The sequence below is a fragment of the Ahaetulla prasina genome, chromosome 1 (genome assembly GCF_028640845.1).
Source record: "Ahaetulla prasina isolate Xishuangbanna chromosome 1, ASM2864084v1, whole genome shotgun sequence".
NCBI lineage: Eukaryota > Metazoa > Chordata > Lepidosauria > Squamata > Colubridae > Ahaetulla > Ahaetulla prasina.
Genome location: NC_080539.1, coordinates 368,425,682 through 368,447,002, shown reverse-complemented (window position 1 = coordinate 368,447,002; position 21,321 = coordinate 368,425,682). Strand labels below are relative to the sequence as shown.

Here is a 21,321-nt window from a genome sequence, read left to right as displayed (position 1 = left end):
ATTTGGCCAAATTTTAGAATCAGTTTTTTAATATGTTTTTTTAATTTTGTTTATGTCTATGTTGTTTTTATTTTGGCTGTTAGCCGCCCTGAGTCCTTCGGGAGAAGGGCGGTATAAAAATTGAATGAATGAATGAATGAATGAATGAATGAATGAATCAATCAATCAATCAATCAATCAATCAATCAATCATAAAAGGGCCATAGTTCCCCACCTCTGCGTTAGGGCAAGGGTAGAGATGGAAGGCTGGAGCATCCTTCACCACTGAGCAAGGCTTGCAGAGAGTTTCATTTTAGCCACATCCGAGAGACGGTGGATTTCCAATAAATACCAGTAATTTTGGTATTTGGTAATTCGTCATTCAGTAGGGTTTCATATTCTTTCCAAAGATTACTTTAGCTTCCTGGAGCCAACAAATACCACCGAAAATGACTCGTTATGCTTCCCACAAATGTGTCACTTTTCAAATCTGTCCATTTTGAATAGTACAATCTCTCCCCGGCCTAAATCCTCAATCTGTTCATCCTTTACATCGAGGAAGAGAGACAGGATCGGTTTTTTAAAAAAAAGAGCTTTCCTTGTCCTATTCGTTACTTACTTGAAAGATAATCTTTTCAAACCCAAGATAATAGCAAAGGAAGCTGGAGAGAGAGAGAGAAGCTGAGTGACAGCAAGTTTGGTTAGGATAAAAGCAAAAATAAAGAAATGAAGAAGAAGAAAAAATAATCACAGTCTATTGTAGGGGACATTTGTCAGTCTTGTGGGATAAAGCAGATAGGAACAGTCCTCAGATGAGGTCATTCTATTTTATAAGTAGTCCTCAACATACGACCACAATGGAGCCTGAAATCTTAGTTGCTAGGAGAGACGGTTGCAAAGTGAATTTTGGCCCATTTTCCAACTTTTCTTGCCACAGTTGTTAAGTGAATCACTGCGGTTGTTAAATTAGTACAGGTAAGTCCTTGACTTACAACAAGTGTTTAGAGACCGTTCAAAGTCACAACAGCACTGAAAAAAAGTGACTTACGACCATTTTTCACACTTGCGACCACTGCAGCATCCCCATGGTCAAGTGATTTACATTTAGATGCTTAACAACTGGTTCATGTTTATGACGGTTGCAATATCCCGGGGTCAGGTGATCACCTTTTGTGACCTTCTGATAAGCCAGAATCACTTAACAACCATATTACTATTTTAACAACTTCAGTGATTCACTTAACAAACGTGGCAAGAAAAGTTGTAAAGTCGGGCAAAACTCGCTTAACAAATTTCTCACTTAACATACATACATTTTGAGCTCCACTGTGGTTGTAAGTTGAAGACTGCCTGTAACAGGGTTGTTAAGTGAATCTGGCTTCCACATTGGCGTTGCTTGTCAAAAGATCACAAAAAGTGATCACATGACCCCAGGACATTGCCACGCTCATAAATATGAACCAGCTGCCCAGCATCCAAATTTTGATCATGTGACCGTGGGGAGGCTGCAGTGGTCTTAAGTGTGAAAAACGGTCACAAGTCACTTTTTTCAGTGATGTTGTAACCATCACTGAAGATGGTTAACTTATTGAACTTTTGTAAGTCGAGGAGTGCCTGTATTGTAAAGCTACTGTCAGGGTTCCTACGGATGCCCAAATTGAGCCCAGCTTCAAAAGAAATCCAGTTATTTTTTAGGAGCTCCATGTCGGCACTACCCAAATGAAGCCAACTCTGACACCACGTAATTTACAGTCCTAATCATGACCCTGTTTCCCCCCTCCCCCTAGGGTGTGTCATCAATCACATTCGCCAGTGGAGCAATTTTGAGGGTTGTAGAAACCACTCCCCTCCACTCCACTCCGGCCACTGTCGGTAACCCTGGGAGACAGCCTTGAAAAATATATGTCTGGCATGTGCTCCTGTCTATGGCCGCCATGTTGCTTTGTAGGTTTCCCATTCCCCTTTGCCTATGACAACTCGCGAGCAGACCAAGGGATGCTTTGCGAGTTGACAGTCTACACTAGTAGAACCCTGCAAGTCTGAAAATACAATTTTCCCACCCTCTCCTTTACATCTGAAGAAACTAGGGAGGGTGCCATCTGAGCCTGTTGCCCTGCCCATTATCCAACTGCAGGCTAAGCTGTCTCTTATCTGACTTTCCCCTTGGCAGTGTCTTGTTTCTCCAGTCTCCCAAGGTCATTCCTACATACCATCATTACACACTGGTGGAAGCCACTGATACAAGAATGACAGCCAGTAACGTTTTGGTTTTTTTAAAAAGCATAAAGAGAAAAGGCATTGTGTTTGTTGCATAAGAGATCTCCACGAGAAAGCCGTTTCCATGAAAAGCTGCGTCCATCGAAAGCAGGCATCTCCTGCCTTTCCAGAAATGTCAATAAAACATCAATTGATTCTTTCAAGGCTGCCAACAAGTATCTGCAGGCCCAAACACTGGGGTTTGTTTTTCAGTCAATCAATCAGAATAGAGCTGAAAGGGAGCTTGGAGATCTTCTAGTCTAGCCCCCTTGCTCAAGCAGGAGATCCTATACCATTTCAGACAAATGGTTGCCCAACCTCTTCTTAAAAACCTCCAGTTTCATAAACCAAAAGAGCAAAGAAGCCAAATGCACCCAACAGTTCTCAAATGTGACCAGCTGGAAGGGTTCTCCCTTCACCATCCCGATGCTCCGCCCGTTTTACAGACGTGACTCTCGAGGGTAGCCACAAAAAAAACAAGGTTTTAAAATTAAACCATGATATCTTCTTCCCTGAGGATAACTTCTACAACATGGCTGGATTTTTTTTTCCCCACTTCCTTGTCTTGCAAGGGGACAATAAGACAACCAGCAGATCCCACTGAAAAAATAAACGAAGTATCTTCCATTCCTAAGGCTGTAAAAAACAAAGAATCTGTTGGCTCCAAATTTAAGGAGAAGGAAGCATAACATTTAAAGCTTGGGCTTGGCATATATATATCTTGGACTGATTTCTGGGTCCTGCATCAGGCACACGGTTGCATAAACAGGATTTCTCATTCGTTGAGTCCTTGGTGCTCTCTGAGCTTAGTTGTTTTCTTGAAGATGTTTCACTACTCAACTAGGCAACATCTTCAGGGTTAGAAGGGAGTTTGGGGTTTGTTCTCTCAATCAAATAGTGAACAACAGCCTAATAGAATAGAATAGAATAGAATTTTATTGGCCAAGTGTGATTGGACACACAAGGAATTTGTCTTGGTGCATATGCTCTCAGTGTACATAAAAGAAAAGATACGTTCATCAAGGTACAACATTTACAACACAATTGATGATCAATATATCAATATAAATCATAAGGATTGCCAGCAACAAGTTATAGTCATACAGTCATAAGTGGAAAGAGATTGGTGATGGGAACTATGAAACGATTAATAGTAGTGCAGATTCAGTAAATAGTCTGACAGTGTTGAGGGAATTATTTGTTTAGCAGAGTGATGGCCTTCGGGAAAAAACTGTTCTTGTGTCTAGTTGTTCTGGTGTGCAGTGCTCTATAGCGTCGTTTTGAGGGTAGGAGTTGAAACAGTTTATGTCCAGGATGTGAGGGATCTGCAAATATTTTCACGGCCCTCTTCTTGATTCGTGCAGTATACAGGTCCTCAATGGAAGGCAGGTTGGTAGCAATTATTTTTTCTGCAGTTCTAATTATCCTCTGAAGTCTGTGTTTTTCTTGTTGGGTTGCAGAACCGAACCAGACAGTTATAGATTAACCAGACAGTTAATCAAGGAACTGCCAAGAAATAAACGACATTTCCATCAACACTACAGGAATATTTATAAATATTGAGCAAACTCCACTTCCTACTAGCACTGATGATGTTATATAGTTGGGTAGTGAAACATCTGAACGGAAAGAACCAAGCTCAGAGAGCACCAGAGACCCCACAGTTCAACTCTGAGCTACAAAGATTCTTTTCACTTGTTTGCGGAACAGCGAACAGTATCAAGTCAAAGAAGCTCAGAACTGGATGAGATCTTAGAGATTATTTAGCCCAGCCCTATCCAGTGTGGGATCCACTAGAGCCATGCTCCTTAATATGTGGTCCCCGTATATCCCCCAACACCTTCACAGAGGTCTACAAAATCAAAATAACCTGCCAGCCCATATGGAAAAATAACATTAAAATCCCATCCGACCATAGTGGGAAGCAACAGCAGTGTTGAATGCATCCATTGTAATTTTTAATACCTTTACATTTGATACATTATTCATAAATGTAACCCATTCAAACCAAAACTCTGTTGGAGTCCTCCATAATTTTTAAAAGTGGGAACGTATCCTGAGAGAGAGAGAAAAATAAATTAAGAAACACTGCACTATAGCTTCTCCAGGGATGGAAAACTTGCTGTTTCATGTGGCAGACAGTTCCACTGGCTCTTACAGTCAGAAAGTTCCTTTTGATGCCTAGCCTGAGTGTCCTCCTTTGTAGTTTTACCCCTCTAGGGCAACAGAAAATAAATCCCTTTTTCCTGTGAAATGACCACTCTTCATAGTTGAATCTGGCACCTGTCCAAATGCAGGCTTGAGATGAATAGTTGCGTCCATTGTTCTCAATCTTAGCAAGTTTAAGATGTGTGGACTTCACCTCCCAGAATTTCCCAGCCGACATGGGTGGCTGGGGAATTTTGGGAGTTGAAGTCCACGTATCTTAAACTTTTAAGGTTGAGAAACATTGGCTACGCGTCTATCTTGAAGTCATACACCTCTGCTTCCCAATACTAAATTAATATTTTAATTAATTGATGTTGACACTCTAGAAAAAGTGTAGAGAAGAGCAACGAAGATGATTAGGGGACTGGAGGCTAAAACATATGAAGAACAGTTGCAGGAACTCGGTATGCCTAGTTTAATGAAAAGAAGGAACAGGGGAGACATGATAGCAGTGTTCCAATATCTCAGGGGCTGCTACAAAGAAGAGGGAGTCAAACTATTCTCCAAAGCACCTGAAGGTAGAACAAGAAGCAATGGGTGGAAACTAATCAAGGAGAGAAGCAACCTAGAACTAACGAGAAATTTCCTGACCGTTAGAACAATTAATCAGTGGAACAACTTGTCTCCAGAAGTTGTAAATGCTCCAACACTGGAAATTTTTAAGAAAATGTTGGATAGCCATTTGTCTGAAATGGTGTAGGGTTTCCTGCCTGGGCAGGGGGTTGGACTAGAAGACCTCCAAGGTCCCTTCCAACTCTGATATTATTATTATTATTATTATTATTATTATTATTATTATTATTATTATTATTATTATTATTATTATTATATTAAGAGAGCATTCTTGATCCTGTGCAGAGTAGCTTTGACATCCGTTTCAAAGAAATAAGTAGTATTTTCCCTTGCGTCTAAAAGGAAGAAGATTGAAGGAAATTTAACCGCCACCTTCTCTATTCTTATCAGTAGGAAATGTGACTATTGACAATTCTTTTCTGAAGGGAGGAACTGTGATTTATTTACTCACACAACAACCCTATGAGGTAGGCACACCAAGCCATCCTTTTGGACCTAAATAAGAATCTATACTCATTTCTTCCTAAATTGTCTCTGTTTATTTTATTTTATTTTTAAACCCACAATTTTAAAAGCTTGTCTGGAGTCAAGGTTGATTTTATGGACAAGTCCACACCGTTCTCTTGGCACCAATTTAGAAGCGGTTTGCCATGGCCTCTTTCCGAAATAGGAAATCTTTAAATCTGGAAGGCAGAGATATTTCTTGAGCAGCCAGATAACGTTGGCAGATAATATCAGATCCAGATGCAAAATATCCTGCTTAGGATCCCAAAATTCAAGGCACAGAGGATACACAGTGCGGGATGTTGAAGAACACAAAGGGGGGGACGGACCCCAAGGTTCAGAGAACTGGCTTGGGGGGCAGCCTTTTGAACTGACTCCATCTCTAATTTTTTCTGGTTAAAGGCAGGGGTGATATGCTCCCAGTTCGGACTGGATTGGGCGATCCGGTCGCGATGGTGGCAGGTGGTTCGGGGAACCGGTAGCAAAAATCCCTCCCCACCTCTACCCATGTCCAGCTGAGCCACGTGATCATCAGGGGCTTTTTTTTTTTTTTTACTTTTAAAAGCATTTTTTTTACAACCTCTTCAGCCAAATAGGTTGCAGAAAAAATGCTTTTTAAAGGTACAAAAAAGGCTCTGACGATCCCAGCTGAGTTGCCTGATCGTCAGAGGCTTTTTTTTTTTACTTTTAAAAGCATTTTTTCTACAACCTCTTCAGCCCAATAAGTTGTAAAAAAAAATGCTTTTAAAAGTAAACAAAAAGATTGCATGCCACAGCTGATCACTCCCCCCCTCACTGTTCTATTTACCGTATGCCTCCTTTTGCTGTGCACTCTGCGCGCGCATCTCGCATTTGGTGCGTGGTGCACACTGCGCATACACGCACAGCGCGCATGGACAGCCAACGAACCGGTAGTAAACCGGTTCAGATTTCACCACTGGTTAAAGCAGGGGTCTCCAATCTTGGTCCCTTTAAGACTTGTGGACTTTAACTCCCAGAGTCCCTCAGCCAGCAAACCTGGCTGAAAAACTCTGGGAGTTGAAGTCCACAAGTCTTAAGGGACCAAGGTTGGAGACCCCTGGGTTAAAAGGTATGATTGCCCAGAACTGTGAGCTGGGGAGCATATAAATTTAATAAATAAATAAATATATGAACTAGGCTGAGTTAAATCTTTGACCTTTCCCAAGATTTTAGGGCTGGTTACAGATAGTAACCAGTCTTACAGCCATTTGTTTAGTGACTGTTCAAAGTTACAACAGCACTTGAAAAAATGACATGATCACTCCTCACATTCCTCACACTCATACTGCATTCAGTTTTGGTCACTGCGATGTAAAAAAGATGCTGAGACTCTAGAAAGAGTGGAGAGAAGAGCAACGAAGATGATTAGGGGACTGGAGGCTAAAACATATGAAGAACAGTTGCAGGAACTGGGTATGTCTAGTTTAATGAAAAGAAGGACTAGGGGAGACATGATAGCAGTCTTCCAATATCTCAGGGGTTGCCACAAAGAAGAGGGAGTCAAGCTATTCTCCAAAGCACCTGAGGGTAGAACAAGAAGCAATGGGTGGAAACTAATCAAGGAAAGAAGCAACTTAGAACTAAGGAGAAATTTCCTGACAGTTAGAACAATTAATAAGTGGAACGACTTGCCTGCAGAAGTTGTAAATGCTCCAACACTGGAAATTTTTAAGAAAATGTTGGATAACCATCTAACTGAGATGGTGTAGGGTTTCCTGCCTGGGCAGGGGGTTGGACTAGAAGGCCTCCAAGGTCCCTTCCAACTCTGTTGTTGTTATTGTTATTGTTGTTACTTATGACTCTTGCAGCGTTGCCATGGTCATGCGATCCCAATTCAGGTGCTTGGCAAGTGGCACGAATTTAGGACAGTTGCAATGTCCTGGGGTTATGTGATCTCCATTTGCGACCTTCCTAGCTGGCTTCTGACAAATAAAGTCAATGGGGGAAGCAGGATTCACTTAAGGACCGCATGATTACAGCAGTCCTTGACTTACAACAGTTCGTTTAGGGACCGTTCAAAGTTACAACAGCGCTGAAAAAAGTGGCTTATGACCATTTTTTCACTCTTGCGACCTTTAAAGCATCCCCATGATCAAAACACTCGGCAAGTGGTTCACCCTTATGACGGCTGCAGTGTCCCGGAGTCACACGATCCCCTTTTGCAACCTTCTGACAAGCAAAGTCAATGGGGAAGCCAGATTCGCTCCACAATTGTGCTCCTAACTGCAATGATTCACTTAACAAAGAGGTTGTAAAACGGGGCAAAGCTCACTTAACAAATGTCTCACTTAGCAACAGAAAGTTTGGGCTCGACTGTGATCATCAATCGAGGGCCACCTGTAATTGCAGTGATTCACTTATCGCGGTGGCAAAAAAGGGTATAAAATCGAATGCAATTCTCTTAGCAGCTGCCTTGCTTAGCAACGGGAAGTTCTGATCCCAGCTGTAACTGTCAGGGGAGGGCGCCTGGGAGAATCCTCTGCCCCCATAAAAACACAGCGGCTGCGGCTGAAAGCGCAGCCAACTTACAGCAGCTTCTTTTGGCATCTGTACCTTTGCTACAGAAATAGCAACTGAGGCAATCAAAACCCGTCAATCCAACTGCACCCAACCTGACTTACAGCTAGTTGAGGAGAATTTAAGATGGGGGAAAGGAGTGAGGGGGAGAGAGGGGAGGAAGAGAAAGACAGAGAGAGGGGAGTGGAGAAGAGGAGAGGAGAGGAACAGGGAGGAGAGAGAGAGAAGAGCAGCGGAAGAGAAAGACAGGGGGAGGGGAGGGGAGGGGAGAGGAGAGGGGAAGAGAGAGAAAGAGGGGGGAGAGGAAGAGAGATACAGAGAGGAAGAGACACACACACAAGGAGACACAGAAAAAGAAAGGAGAGAGGGAAACGGAGAGAGAAAGAGAGTGGAAAAGAAGAGAAAGACGAGGGGAGGAGAGAGGAGGGGGGAGAGGAAGAGGGGAGAGAGGAAGAGAGATAGAGAGAGAAAGGGACACACACACACAAGGAGACAGAGAAAAAGAAAGGAGAGAGGGAAACGGAGAGAGAAAGAGAGTGGAAAAGAAGAGAAAGACGAGGGGAGGAGAGAGGAGGGGGAAGAGAGAGAAAGAGGGGAGAGAGGAAGAGAGATACAGAGAGAAAGGGACACACACACACAAGGAGACAGAGAAAAAGAAAGGAGAGAGGGAAACGGAGAGAGAAAGAGAGTGGAAAAGAAGAGAAAGACGAGGGGAGGAGAGAGGAGGGGGAAGAGAGAGAAAGAGGGGAGAGAGGAAGAGAGATACAGAGAGAAAGGGACACACACACACAAGGAGACAGAGAAAAGAAAGGAGAGGAAACGAGAGAGAAAAGAAAGGAGAGAGGAAGAAGAGAAAGACGAGGGAGGAGAGAGGAGGGAAGAGAGAGAAGAGGAGAGAGGAAGAGAGATACAGAGAAAGGGACACACACACACAGGAGACAGAGAAAAGAAAGGAGAGAGGGAGAGAAGAGAAAGACTGAGAGGGAGGGAAGAGGAGAGAGGAGAGGAGAAGAGGAGAGGAGCAGGGAGGAGACAGAAGAGAGGAAGAGAAAGACAGGGGAGGGGAGGAGCAGAATGGCGAGGGGAGAAGAGAGATATAGAGAGAGATGAGAGAGGAAGAGAGACGCACACAAGGAAACAGAGAAAAAGATAGGAGAGGGAGACGAAGAGAGAGTCAGAGAGAGAGAAAGAGAAAGAAAGGAAGAGAGAGAGGGAAGAAAGAGAGAGATGGTAGGTAGGTAGGTAGGTAGGTAGGTAGGTAGGTAGGTAGGTAGGTAGGTAGGTAGATAGATAGATAGATAGATAGATAGATAGATAGATAGATAGATAGATAGATAGATAGATAGATAGATAGATTTTTGAACAAACCACCCTTTGCTCACAGCTCTTCTCCCAAAACTGACAGCAAGGCCAGGCTTCCTTCCCCCCACAATTCCGATTTCCTTTGCAGCAAAAGACTTACTCATTATTCCTCCCGCCTCTCAGCTCTGTCACCTTCTAAGGATGGAAAGGGGGGGAAAAGGGGGAGGAGGTATGTCCTTGCTTTCAAGGCCACATCAAAATGGATTCCTCCTTTTTTTTCTCCCTTAAAAGGGGCACCCATTCATCCCTCACAAAGGCTGCACTGCAACCCACCAGGAATGCTTTGCAACCCAGAAAGCCGCTGAAAATTTTGCAGAACAAGAGAGGGACAGAGAGGATAATCCCCCTCCCCTAGGGTGGTTGCAATGATCCCCCACCCACAATCCCATAGCCAGATGACAGTGGGGAGCAGGTTTGCAATTAGGAGGGGAGGCTTGGAGGGGAAGAAGCACACAGGTTCTTAGACCTCTGACCCTATTGTGCTTTCTGTCATAAAAAAAAAAAGATTTGTAACTTTAATCGGCGGCTAATCAAGGCCATGGCTTTCCCTCTTCCCACCTCTCTCCATTTCTGAAGGTTTTTTAAAAAGAACAGCCTGCATTTCCCCCCCCCCCCTTATTATTATCCAAGGTCAGTCGGCTGGTCCTGTCTCAACAACTGTTCCAAACTCTTCCCAACTTCTCCAAGCTGGCACACTTGGGATATTTTTGGCTCCTGTACTCTGCACACGAGCAGCCAGCCTGAGTTATGTCACTAACAGGCCCCTGAAGTTTACGCAAGTATCGGCCAACGTTCGGGATAAAATATTCTCCTAGGCACAAACCAGCTATTTAGGGGAAAAAAGAAAGAACGAAAATAGAATGGCAAAGATGAAGCACTGGGAAATTAGGATTTTTTTTTTTATTGCTAGTAAATTTTCGCTGCTGCTGCTGGCAAAACTTGGCACCCTGTTGAACTCTGCATTCATTTTACAGACAGCCCAGTTTCGATGCTTGAAACAAGTTACAGAATAAACTATAACCAGATATCTGTCCACTTTTCCCTTTTTTTTTCAATGCAGGTACTTTTCTGCCCCAAGTGATAACCCACATTTCAACAGAGGGCATGACCAGAACTTTGCCAGGAAGTATTCACAAATTCTGCAGATGTAGCACAAAAATTACCTTGATTTTTAATTTTTACTGAGCTTTTAACCTTTTTTAAACATTATTTTATTATGTTGTTTGTAAATCACACAGAATTGCTCACGTGAAAAGGGTAATGTAGAAATGTGATAGAGATAGATAGATGGATGGATGGATGGATGGATGGATGGATGGATAGATAGATAGATAGATAGATAGATAGATAGATAGATAGATAGATAGATAGATAGATAGATAGATAGATAGATATGGATGGACAGATGGATATAGAGATAGAGATACAGTATGGATGGAATAGATAAATAGAAGAAGAAGAAGAAGAAGAAGAAGAAGAAGAAGAAGAAGAAGAAGAAGAAGAAGAAGAAAGATAGATATGGATGGAATAGAAAGATAGATAGATAGATATAGATATATGGATGAGATAGACAGATTGATAGGGAAAGAAAGGAAGAAAGAAAGAAAGAAAAGAAAGGAAGGAAGGAAGGAAGGAAGGAAGGAAGGAAAGAAAGAAAGAAAGAAAGAAAGAAAGAAAGAAAGAAAGAAAGAAAGAAAGAAAATGGAAAGAGTGTTCATCATTCAACCAAATCCCAATCTGGCCTAAATTACGCTAAATATAGCAATATCTGCACATCCACATTCCTCAGCACTTATTGGGTATCTCCTAACTACTACCAAAGAGCTTAATCAGATTTTTAAAATTAATTTATTTGGTTAATGCTTTTAGAAAATAACACAAAAAAATAGAAAAGGACCAATATAAAGATAATTCATGGTCAAAGAGAAAAAAACCCACAAAAAAGTGCTTTAACAACCAAGCAATAAAATATAACAAAGAAAAAAAAACAAAAAAAAACATTATATTAGTAATATATAGCACATAGTATATTGTACATCACAACAGTAAAAGTTATAATTCTATATATACACCTACCGGTATCTAATGCAAAAATTACTGAAGCATTTATGCATTTCTAAAACACTTGTAAAACAATCAGGTTCTTTTAACCTATTGTATTATGTTTATCGGCAATCCGCTAATAAACGGCAAATGCTATCAGGCCTCCAATGTCCAATCCATTGAGTGAATTGAGTGCTTAACCAGATTTAAGCTTGCCTGAAATTATTCTGAGTGCAAATATTGGATGGGTTTTTTGCATGAATTAAGCTGGGATGCATCCAATATGCTAACCTAGACTGGCGGTTGAGTTTTCTGGCCCGGGGAAAGGAATAATTGTTTTTGGTTAATTCAGGTTTATTCATTAGACTTATTTTCGCTCGAGGTGGTGAACGTACCTAATACTCCTTCCTCCACCCATTTGCCCCACAAAAACAACCCTGTGAGGTGGGTTGGGCTGAGAGACACTTTAGAGCAGGGGACTCCAACCTTGGCAACTTTAAGCCTGGAGGACTTCAACTCCCAGAATGCCCCAGCCAGCTTTGCTGGTTGGAGACCCCTGCTTTAGAGAGTATATGTCATGTTAAGATAGAGAGTCTTTGACTTATGATCACAACGGAGTCCAAAGTTTCCACTGCTAAGCAAGACAGTTGTTAAGTGAGTTGTGCCTCCTTTTACGACCTCTCTTTGCCTTTAAGCAAATCACTGCAACTCTTAAGTGAATCATGCCGTTGTTAAGCGAATCTGGCTCCCCCCCCCCATTGATTTTGCTTGTCGGAAGCCAGCTGGGAAGGTGACAAATGGGGATCACATGACCCCAAGACAGTGAAACCGTCATAAATACATGCCAGTTTCCAAGCACCTGAATTTTGCTCACATGCCCATGGGGATACTGCAATGGTCGTAAGTGTGAACACTGGTCATAAGTCATTTTTTTTCAGTGCCGTCGTAATTTCGAAAGATCAGTAAGTGAACTGTTATAAGCCAAGGACTACCTGTAGTTCAAAGGCTGTGAACTGCAATTTCAATCTTGCTGATTTCGTTCGAACTTCTGATGGTCTCCAGCTCTATTGGATGCAAATTATACTAGTTAGGATCCGATACCGGTAGTCCTTGATTTACAACCGTTCGCTTAGTGACCGTTCAAAGTTACAAGGGTGAAACTGGAAAAAGTGACTTATGACCATTTTTCACAGTTACTTTGCAGCATCCCCATAGTCACGTAATCAAAATTCAGACTTATGCTTGGCCACTGACTCAGATTTATGACCGTGGTAGTGTCCCAGGGTCATGTGATCCCCTTTTGTGACCTTCTGACAAGCATAGTCAACGGGGGAAAACTCTGATTCACTTAACAATCGGGTTAGTAACTTTTCAACTGCAGGGACTTACTTAACAACTGAGGCAACAACGGTTGTAAAATGGGCTCAGAAATGTTGGGCTCAATTGTGGTCGTACGTCAAGGAATACCGGTACTTCTCGAAGGACACTTTGAGAAAATCACCTTATGTGATCCATTGCCCAAAATAAGCCCCGATGGTTACAGGTAGTCCTTGACTTATGACCATTTGTTTAATGTCTGTTCAATATTACAGCGATGCTGCAAAAAGTAAGTTGTGACTGATTCTTAGCACTAATGACCATCACGGCATCCCACAGTTATGTGATAATAATTTGGGTGCTTGGCAACCAATACAATGATTATAGCATCACGTGATTGCCATATGCAACCTTCTCGAGGGCGGGGGGCTTCCAACAAGGAAAACCAAACATGGAAGCCAAATTCTGAGTGATTCACTAAACAACTATGGCAAAAAAAAGGCACAACATAGGGTGTGACTCATTTAAGAACCACATTTCCTAGTGATGGAAGTTCTGCTCTCAATAGTGGTCATAAAATGAGGACGACCTCTTTTGATGTTGCCTTCTCAGTATTCTCCATAATGCAACATAATGATAAAACTACCAATAATAACTTCAATAATTCAGTAATAACTAAAACATAATAACTAAAATAATAACTAAAACATTAAAGCATTAATTAAATATGGCAATAAAAAAAATTTTGATTTGAAAGTTGCATCAAACCAGCTTTTTCCACAATCCACTCAGAGTGTCATTTAAAACTATCTGTTTTTAACATCCTTCCCCCACCCCAGCCAGCAACAGAATTCTATTCAAAGGGCTAAATTTCGCGTTTATTCCCACCCAATCCCATAAGGTCACCTTGTACTGACCTTAACATTTCCAGCTTCAAACAGAAAACGGATTTCAACCTTTCCCACCTACCCTGCCTCCAAAGGATTGGACTACTTCTCCCATAGTTCTTTGCCAGCCAATTGGCAACATGGTCTTTGAGGGGTGGGCACCATTGCCAACACACCCAAGAGGCAGCTCAGTGAAGAGAAGAATTGAAGTACGGTAATTCTAACCAACATTCTAAGCCACATACATCTATTTGCACTGGAGCTTTTAGTTTTTAAAAATCCCAGACGGCAGGCTCAGTTGGAGAAAGGGGGCATTTAGCACCTGAAAAACAAAGCAGGTAAACTTTCTGCAGGAGAGACAGTTTGGTGGAGGCACCAGGCTAAATACTAGGAGACGGTGAGTTCTAGCCCTGCTTTAGACACAAAAGCTGGCTGGATAACTTTGGGCCAATCACCCGGAGATGGCGACTTCTAGTCCCGCCTTAGCCATGAAAGACAGATGGGGGAATTTGGATCAATCACTAGGAGATTGTGAGTTCTAATCCCTCCTGAGCAGTGGTGGGTTTCAATTTTTTTTTACTACCGGTTCTGTAGGTGTGGTTTGGTGGGCATGGCAGGAGAAGGTTACTGCAAAATCTCCATTCCCACCCCACTCCAGGGGAAGGTTACTGTAAAATCCCTATTTTGGGCCTCTGGTGGCTCAACGGACAAAGTCTGTCTGTTATTAACACAGCTGCTTGCAATTACTGCAAGTTCAAGTCCCACCAGGCCCAAGATCGACTCAGCCTTCCATCCTTTATAAGGTAGGTAAAATGAGGACCCAGATTGTTGGGGGTGCAATAAGTTGACTTTGTATATAATATACAAAAGGATGAAGACTATTGTTTGACATAGTGTAAGCCACCCTGAGTCTTCGGAGAAGGGCGGGATATAAATTCGAATTAAAAATAAAAATTCCTCCCGATCAGCTGTGACTCGGGAGGCAGAGAATAAATGGGGGCGGGGCCAGTCAGAGCTGGTATTTACCAGTTCTCCGAACTACTCAAAATTTCTGCTACTGGTTCTCCAGAGCTGGTCAGAACCTGCTGAAACCCACCTCTGCTCTTGAGGCTTGAAAGCCAACTGGGTGACTTTGGGCCAGTCCTTTGCTCCCAGCCCTGAAAAGAATGAGCAGGCAAGGACAAACCCCAAAACCTTGCCAGAAAAAAACACAGGATTCATCCAGGCAAGCCAAAGCTTAACTTTTCCCAGATTAAAGTTGAACTAAAGGACAATAGTTATAAACTCTTTTTGTACAGTCTTCACTTCCCCAGATATGACTTGAAAAAGAAATCCTCAGGTTTCCTTTCTGACCAACTTCAAAAACTGTTAACATCAGCAGCTAAAAATGCTTCCATGGAATCACTTAAAGCAGAAGCTTCCAAATTTGGCAACTTGTGGACTTCAACTCCCAGAATTCCCCAATCAGATTAACGGTTTAATTACACTATCCCAGAGCGTTTTTCCAATCTAATTATGTGTTGGACCCCACAATTCCCAGATTTTGCAAAAGCAAAGGACCTTTGGAGGTTCAGCAGCATCTTGAAGGAAAGAGGCACTTTGGTATATATGTGTTGATTTTTAAGACGCCACAAGGTTATTTTTTACTTCGGTTGAATGTTTGTGGCATGAACCTTACCAATTGAGGCTTGATTCACGGTGAGTAAGTCCGCCACTCAGCAACAGAGAACAAGCTTAATGCCCAAGATTTATGACATACGGTAGCACTGCTCAAAAGATTGACTGCAATCTAGCGATCAGGACAACTGGCAGGAACGCAAGAATTTTCTGTCCCATTAATTCACAACCGTGAATTTTTTTAAAAAATCTCTTTTTAACCCTACCAGTATCTAGATTTATGCTCTCTTTTAAGTTTCTTACTGTGTTCATGTGCCATTCATGTGCCATTCTGGGCCACATGACAGTAGCTTGGCTCTATTCTAACATGCCATGATTTATGGTTTAGTTGTTTCGGGAAGCCAACTCAGCGGGGGGTCGTTCAATAAAATAAACCAAACCCAAACCATATAACAGCGAGTTTGAAATGATAAGAAATGCATTCCAAGTTAGTAAATAGCTCTGGAAGTAAAACTTGCATTTGAACATGCCTCGATTCTAAGAATATAACCTGGCTTAAAAACAGTGACTGTGAGAGGGAGTCTTAGTGGACAGTCACTTAAACATGAGCCAGCAGTGTGCGGCGGCAGCCAAAAAAGCTAATACAATCCTTGGTTGTATAAACAGGCATAGAATCAAAATCATGTGAAGCAGGGGTGTTGTTCACTTACCTTCGCTAGCAGTGTGTAAATGTGAGCGCATGCGCAGAGCATCAAAAACAGGACGTGATGATATCCAGGCGGGTGGGCGAAGCGTCCCACTGCCACTGCCCGAACCTGATAGAAGTGGCTGAATACCACCACTGGTATTAGTACCACTTTAAAAAGCCTTAGTAAGACCAAACCTGGAATCCTGCATCCTGTTTTGGTTACCACGTTACAAAAAACGTTACACAGACTTCAGAGGATAATTAGAACTGCAGAAAAAATAATTGCTACCAACCTGCCTTCCACTGAGGACCTCTATACTGCACGAATCAAGAAGAGGGCCGTGAAAATATTTGCAGATCACTCGCATCCTGGACATAAACTGTTTCAACTCCTACCCTCAAAACGACGCTATAGAGCACTGCACACCGGAACAACGAGACACAAGGACAGTTTTTTCCCGAAGGCCATCACTCTGCTAAACAAATAATTCCCTCAACACTGTCAGACTATTTACTGAATCTGCACTACTATTAATCGTTTCATAGTTCCCATCACCAATCTCTTTCCACTTATGACTGTATGACTATAACTTGTTGCTGGCAATCCTTATGATTTATATTGATATATTGACCATCAATTGTGTTGTAAATGTTGTACCTTGATGAAGGTATCTTTTCTTTTATGTACACTGAGAGCATATGCACCAAGACAAATTCCTTGTGTGTCCAATCACACTTGGCCAATAAAAATTCTATTCTATTATTATTATGAAAAAGGTGTTGAGACTTTGGAAAAAGTGCGGAGAAGAGCAACTAAGATGATTAAAGGCCTGGAGACTAAAACATATGAAGAACGGTTGCAGGATTTGGGTATGGCTCGTCTAGAGAAAAGAAGGACTAAGGGGGACATGATAACAGTATTCCAGTATTTGAGGGGCTGCCACAAAGTAGAGGGGGTCAATTTGTTTTCCAAAGCATCAGAAGGCAGGACAAGAAACAATGGGTGGGAACTAATTAATTAATTAATTATATAAGTAAAGCAACCTGGAATTAAGGAGAAACTTCCTAACAGTGAGGACATTTAACCAGTGGAACTGCTTGCCTCCAGAGGTTGTGGGTGCTTCATCACTTGAGGCTTTTAAGCAGAGACTAGACAGTCACTTGTTTGAAATGGTATAGGATCACCTGTTTGAGCAGGGAGCTGGACTAGAGGACCTCCAAGGTCCCTTCCAGTTCTATTCTGATTCTGATTCATCCCTTGAGTTACTATTGTGAATCTGATCCTGACCTTTTGCAATCCCAATTAAGAATTCTCAAGTTCCTTCAGAGATAAAAGCTCAAAAGCATTCAAGGCTGATCTATTACTTGTCCCAAACACCAGTTAGATGTCCTGACAGCTATTTCCTTTCATTCTTGGCTTGTATTAAAACAACCACAGGAATAGCTCAAAGTCGCTCTGGAAACCTGTACCTATAATTTATTTAGAAAGCCAATAAGCTGCCCGCTCCCTGAAGATATAACCAAGCCCTCTTTAGAAGCAACACTGAAAACGTACAATAGTCCCGAAATGCAAATTACGAATTGAAACAATCACTTCAAAAAGATTTGGGCAAAGCAACAGGCTTTAAAACCCTTGCCTAAACATCCATTCGAAGGAAAACAGCCGGCCTGATAAACCAGTGATAAACCAGTGCAACCGTCTTCCTAATAAAGAAATACATTTTTTTTCCTTCTTCCAAAGGTGCTTTTTCAGGTGGCAAAGGGACTTCCTTGTTTTTTCTTTGAAGACGTTTCACTCCTCATCCAAGAAGCTTCTTCAGCTCTGACAGGATCGTGAGGAATGGAAGGATTTATATTCCTTGCAGACATCTGGTCAATGAGTATAAATCCTTCCATTCCCCGCCATCCAGTCAGAGCTGAAGAAGCTTCTTGGATGAGAAGCGAAACATCTTCAAAGAAAAAACAAGAAAGTCCAGTTGCCTCCTGAAAAAGCACTTTTGGGACAACCATGACCTGGATGACTTGAGAATCCCTACAGATATTTTTTTTCCTTCCTTTTGTCTAAGATTTCTCTTCTGGAACCCATCAGAGCCCTGAGTGTTTTCTCTTTCTTATTCCTACTTCTCCCACCGACTGTCACTGTTTTGCCTCAATAGTCCTTTCTCCTCCTTTGCATTTTTCAACTCCGTGCTGGCCGGAAATCTAGAGCTTTTTCTACGAATCCTTCCCACAACAGTGACCCCAGTTTTTCTCCCCACTTTCTCAGCAATTCTGCATTATCCCATCGGGAAGGCACAGAATTCACTTCAGTTTTTTCCCCTGTCACACTCAATGCCCAGAGGGAGACGGGGCATTGATTTGATGGATGCCTGCTGCAACTGAGGTCCCTCCGCCGGGCTCTTGCCCTTAGCTGGAAACCAAGGGGGAGATGCAATATCAGTTCTGTCAATCTGGATTCTCCTCTTTTTGGAGCCGGGTAGCTACATTTGCTCCTGCCTCAGCTCTGGCCTCCCCTAACCCCAGACAACCCCACAGGAGGGAGTTGAAGAGGTCATTCCCTTAAGGGCAGGATCAGGAAATTCCAGAGCTGCCGCCACTACAGGTAAGTCCTCGACTTACAACAGTTTGTTTAGTGACCATCCGAAGTTATAACGGCACTGAAAAACGCCACTTTTTTTTTTTCATGCCTAGGACCATCCGTAAGCATCCTCAAGGCTCACGTGATTTCCCTTCAGATGCTCGACAACTGACTCACAATTGTGACGGTTGCAGAGTCCCGGAGCCACGTGATCGCTTTTGACGACCAACTGACAAGCAAAGTCAACGGAGGGGAAACCAGATTCACTTAAAGAACCGTGTTACTCATTTACACAACCACAGCGATTCACTTCGCTGCCATGGCAATAAAAGGAGTCATATATACCAATAGGGCAAAAAACTCACTTAGCACATTTTTTCACGCAGCAACGTAAAAACCTTGGGCTCCCTCCGTGGCGGTCGTAAGTTGAGGACTACCTGTCTTTCGAGTGGGATGCAATAAGGTCTCCTGCCTTGAGCAGGGGAGGGGGGGGGTTAGACTAGAGGACCTCCGGGGTCCCTTCCAGCCTACTGGATTCTATTTGTGAAAGGCCAAAGGTGAAGCCTTCTCTTTCTCACGGCAGGGCCGTTCCTTTAGTCTTCCTCTCCCCCCTCCCCTCCCCTCCCGTCCCCGCGGTCGCTGCCCCGAGGCTCGCCTGAAGTCGCTGTACGGGTGGATGATCCAGGCGCCGGCCGACTTGACCCTCTCCTGCTCGCGCTCCACCGCCTTCTGCGAGCCGAACATCCGCAGCGAGAACTTGTTGACGCCCGGCTGGAGCATCGCGCTGAACTGCCGCTGCATGAAAGTCGTCTGGCTGCCGCGGGGCTCGCCGACGCCCGGCCCCACCTCGGCTCCATCGGTGGCGCCTTCCTCGGCCGCCTTCGGGGACCCGCCGCCTCCCTCGGGGCTGCAGGAGAAGGAGACCTTGGGCTGCGAAGAGGGGGCAGGCGGCGGGGTCGGCTGGTCGGGACCCCCGTCGTCCCCGCGGCGGCACTCCCCGTTGGGGGAGCCCCCTTTGCCGGCCCGGCCGCCCATGGTGCACCCGCGCTGCAGCGAGAGCAGCGTCCCCTTGGCGCCTTCCTCTTGCGACGGCGAAGCGGCCGAAGACGCCGGGCCGGGGGCGGCGGAGACCCCCGGCGGTGCTGCAGTGGCCGCGGCCGTGCCGCCGCCACCGCCGCCGCCGGAGATGCTGCCTCCCGTCCGCATGCTGGACCTGAAGGCGCCCCGAAGACCAGCAGCCGGTTGCGCGCCGGGATGCGGCAGCGGCGGCGGCAGAGGTGGAGCTCAAGCAGCCCGGAGGGGAGGGGCTGAGAAGCAGATGGAGGGGGAGGAGGGGAGAAGTAGGGGGAGTCAAAGATCGTGGGAGAAGCGCTTCAGGGAGGGAGATGAGGGGCAATTGATCGGGGATGAGAGGGAAAAGGTGGGAGAGGAGGGGAGGAAAAGGGAGGAGGAGGAAGGAAGGGGAGGGGAGGGAGAGAAGCACTTGAGGGAGGGGAGATGAGCGGGATGAGGGGGAAAGGGAGGGAGGGGTGGGAGGAAGGAGAGAAGCACTTGAGGGAGGGAGATGAGGGGAAAGGGAGGAAGGAGGAGGAGGAAGGAGAGAAGCACTTGAGGGAGGGAGATGAGAGGGCAACTGAGTGAGGAGCAGGAAGGAAAGGGAGGAGGAGAGAGAAGCACTTGAGGGAGGGGAGATGAGGGGCAATTGATGGGGGATGAGAGGGAAAAGGTGGGAGAGGAGGGGAGGAGGAGGGAGGGAGGGGAGGGAGGGGAGAGAAGCAATTGAGGGGGGGATGGGAGGGAAAAGGTGGGAGAGGACGGGAGGAGGGGAGAGGAGGAGGAGGAAGGAAAGGGAGGAGGAAGAGAAGCACTTGAGGAGGGAGATGGGGTGGCAATTGGGGGATGAGAGGAAAAGGTGGAAGAGGAGGTGAGGAGGACGGAGGAAGGAGATAATCACTTGAGGGAGGGAGATGAGGGGCAATTGATGGGGATGAGAGGAAGGAGAGGAGGGAGGAGGAGGGAGGGAGGAATAGGAAGGAGGGAGAGAAGCACTTGAGGGAGGGAGATGAGGGGCAATTGATGGGGATGAGAGGAAAAGGTGGGAGAGGAGGGAGGAGGAGGGAGGAGGGAGGAGGAGAGAAGCAATTGAGGGGGATGGGAGGAAAAGGTGGGAGAGGAGGGGAGGAGAGAGGGAGGAGTAGGAAGGAAAGGGAGGGGAGGAAGAGAAGCACTTGAGGGAGGGGAGATGGGGTGGCAATTGGGGGATGAGAGGAAAAGGTGGAAGAGGAGGTGAGGAGGAGGAGGAAGGAGATAATCACTTGAGGGAGGGAGATGAGGGGCAATTGATGGGGATGAGAGGAAGGAGAGGAGGGAGGAGGAGGGAGGGAGGAATAGGAAGGAGGAGAGAAGCACTTGAGGAGGAGATGAGGGGCAATTGAGGGGATGAGAGGAAAAGGTGGGAGGAGGGAGGAGGAGGAGGGAGGAGGAGGAGAGAAGCAATTGAGGGGGATGGGAGGAAAAGGTGGGAGGAGGAGGAGAGAGGAGGAGGAAGGAGGAGGAAGAAGCACTTGAGGGAGGAGATGAGGAGGGAGGGGATGAGAGGAAAAGGTGGAAGAGGAGGTGAGGAGGAGGAGGAAGGAGATAATCACTTGAGGGAGGGAGATGAGGGGCAATTGATGGGGATGAGAGGAAAAGGGGAGAGGAGGAGGAAAGGGAGGAGGAGGAGGAAGGAAGGAGGGAGGAGAAGCACTTGAGGGAGGGAGATGAGGGGCAAT

The 21,321-nt window shown here is 44.6% G+C and overlaps 1 protein-coding gene across 1 annotated transcript in view; it reads right to left on the bottom strand.

Moving 5' to 3' along the window:
- The window catches only part of HCN2 (hyperpolarization activated cyclic nucleotide gated potassium and sodium channel 2), a 104,888-nt gene extending 85,332 nt beyond the window's left edge, over positions 1–19,556 (bottom strand). Inside the window, exon 1 of the mRNA XM_058163549.1 lies at positions 19,206–19,556. Coding sequence (XP_058019532.1) covers positions 19,206–19,351 — 146 coding nt within the window. The 5' untranslated portion in view covers positions 19,352–19,556. The remainder of the gene's footprint in view (positions 1–19,205) is intronic.
- Between the last annotated feature and the right edge of the window lie 1,765 nt (positions 19,557–21,321).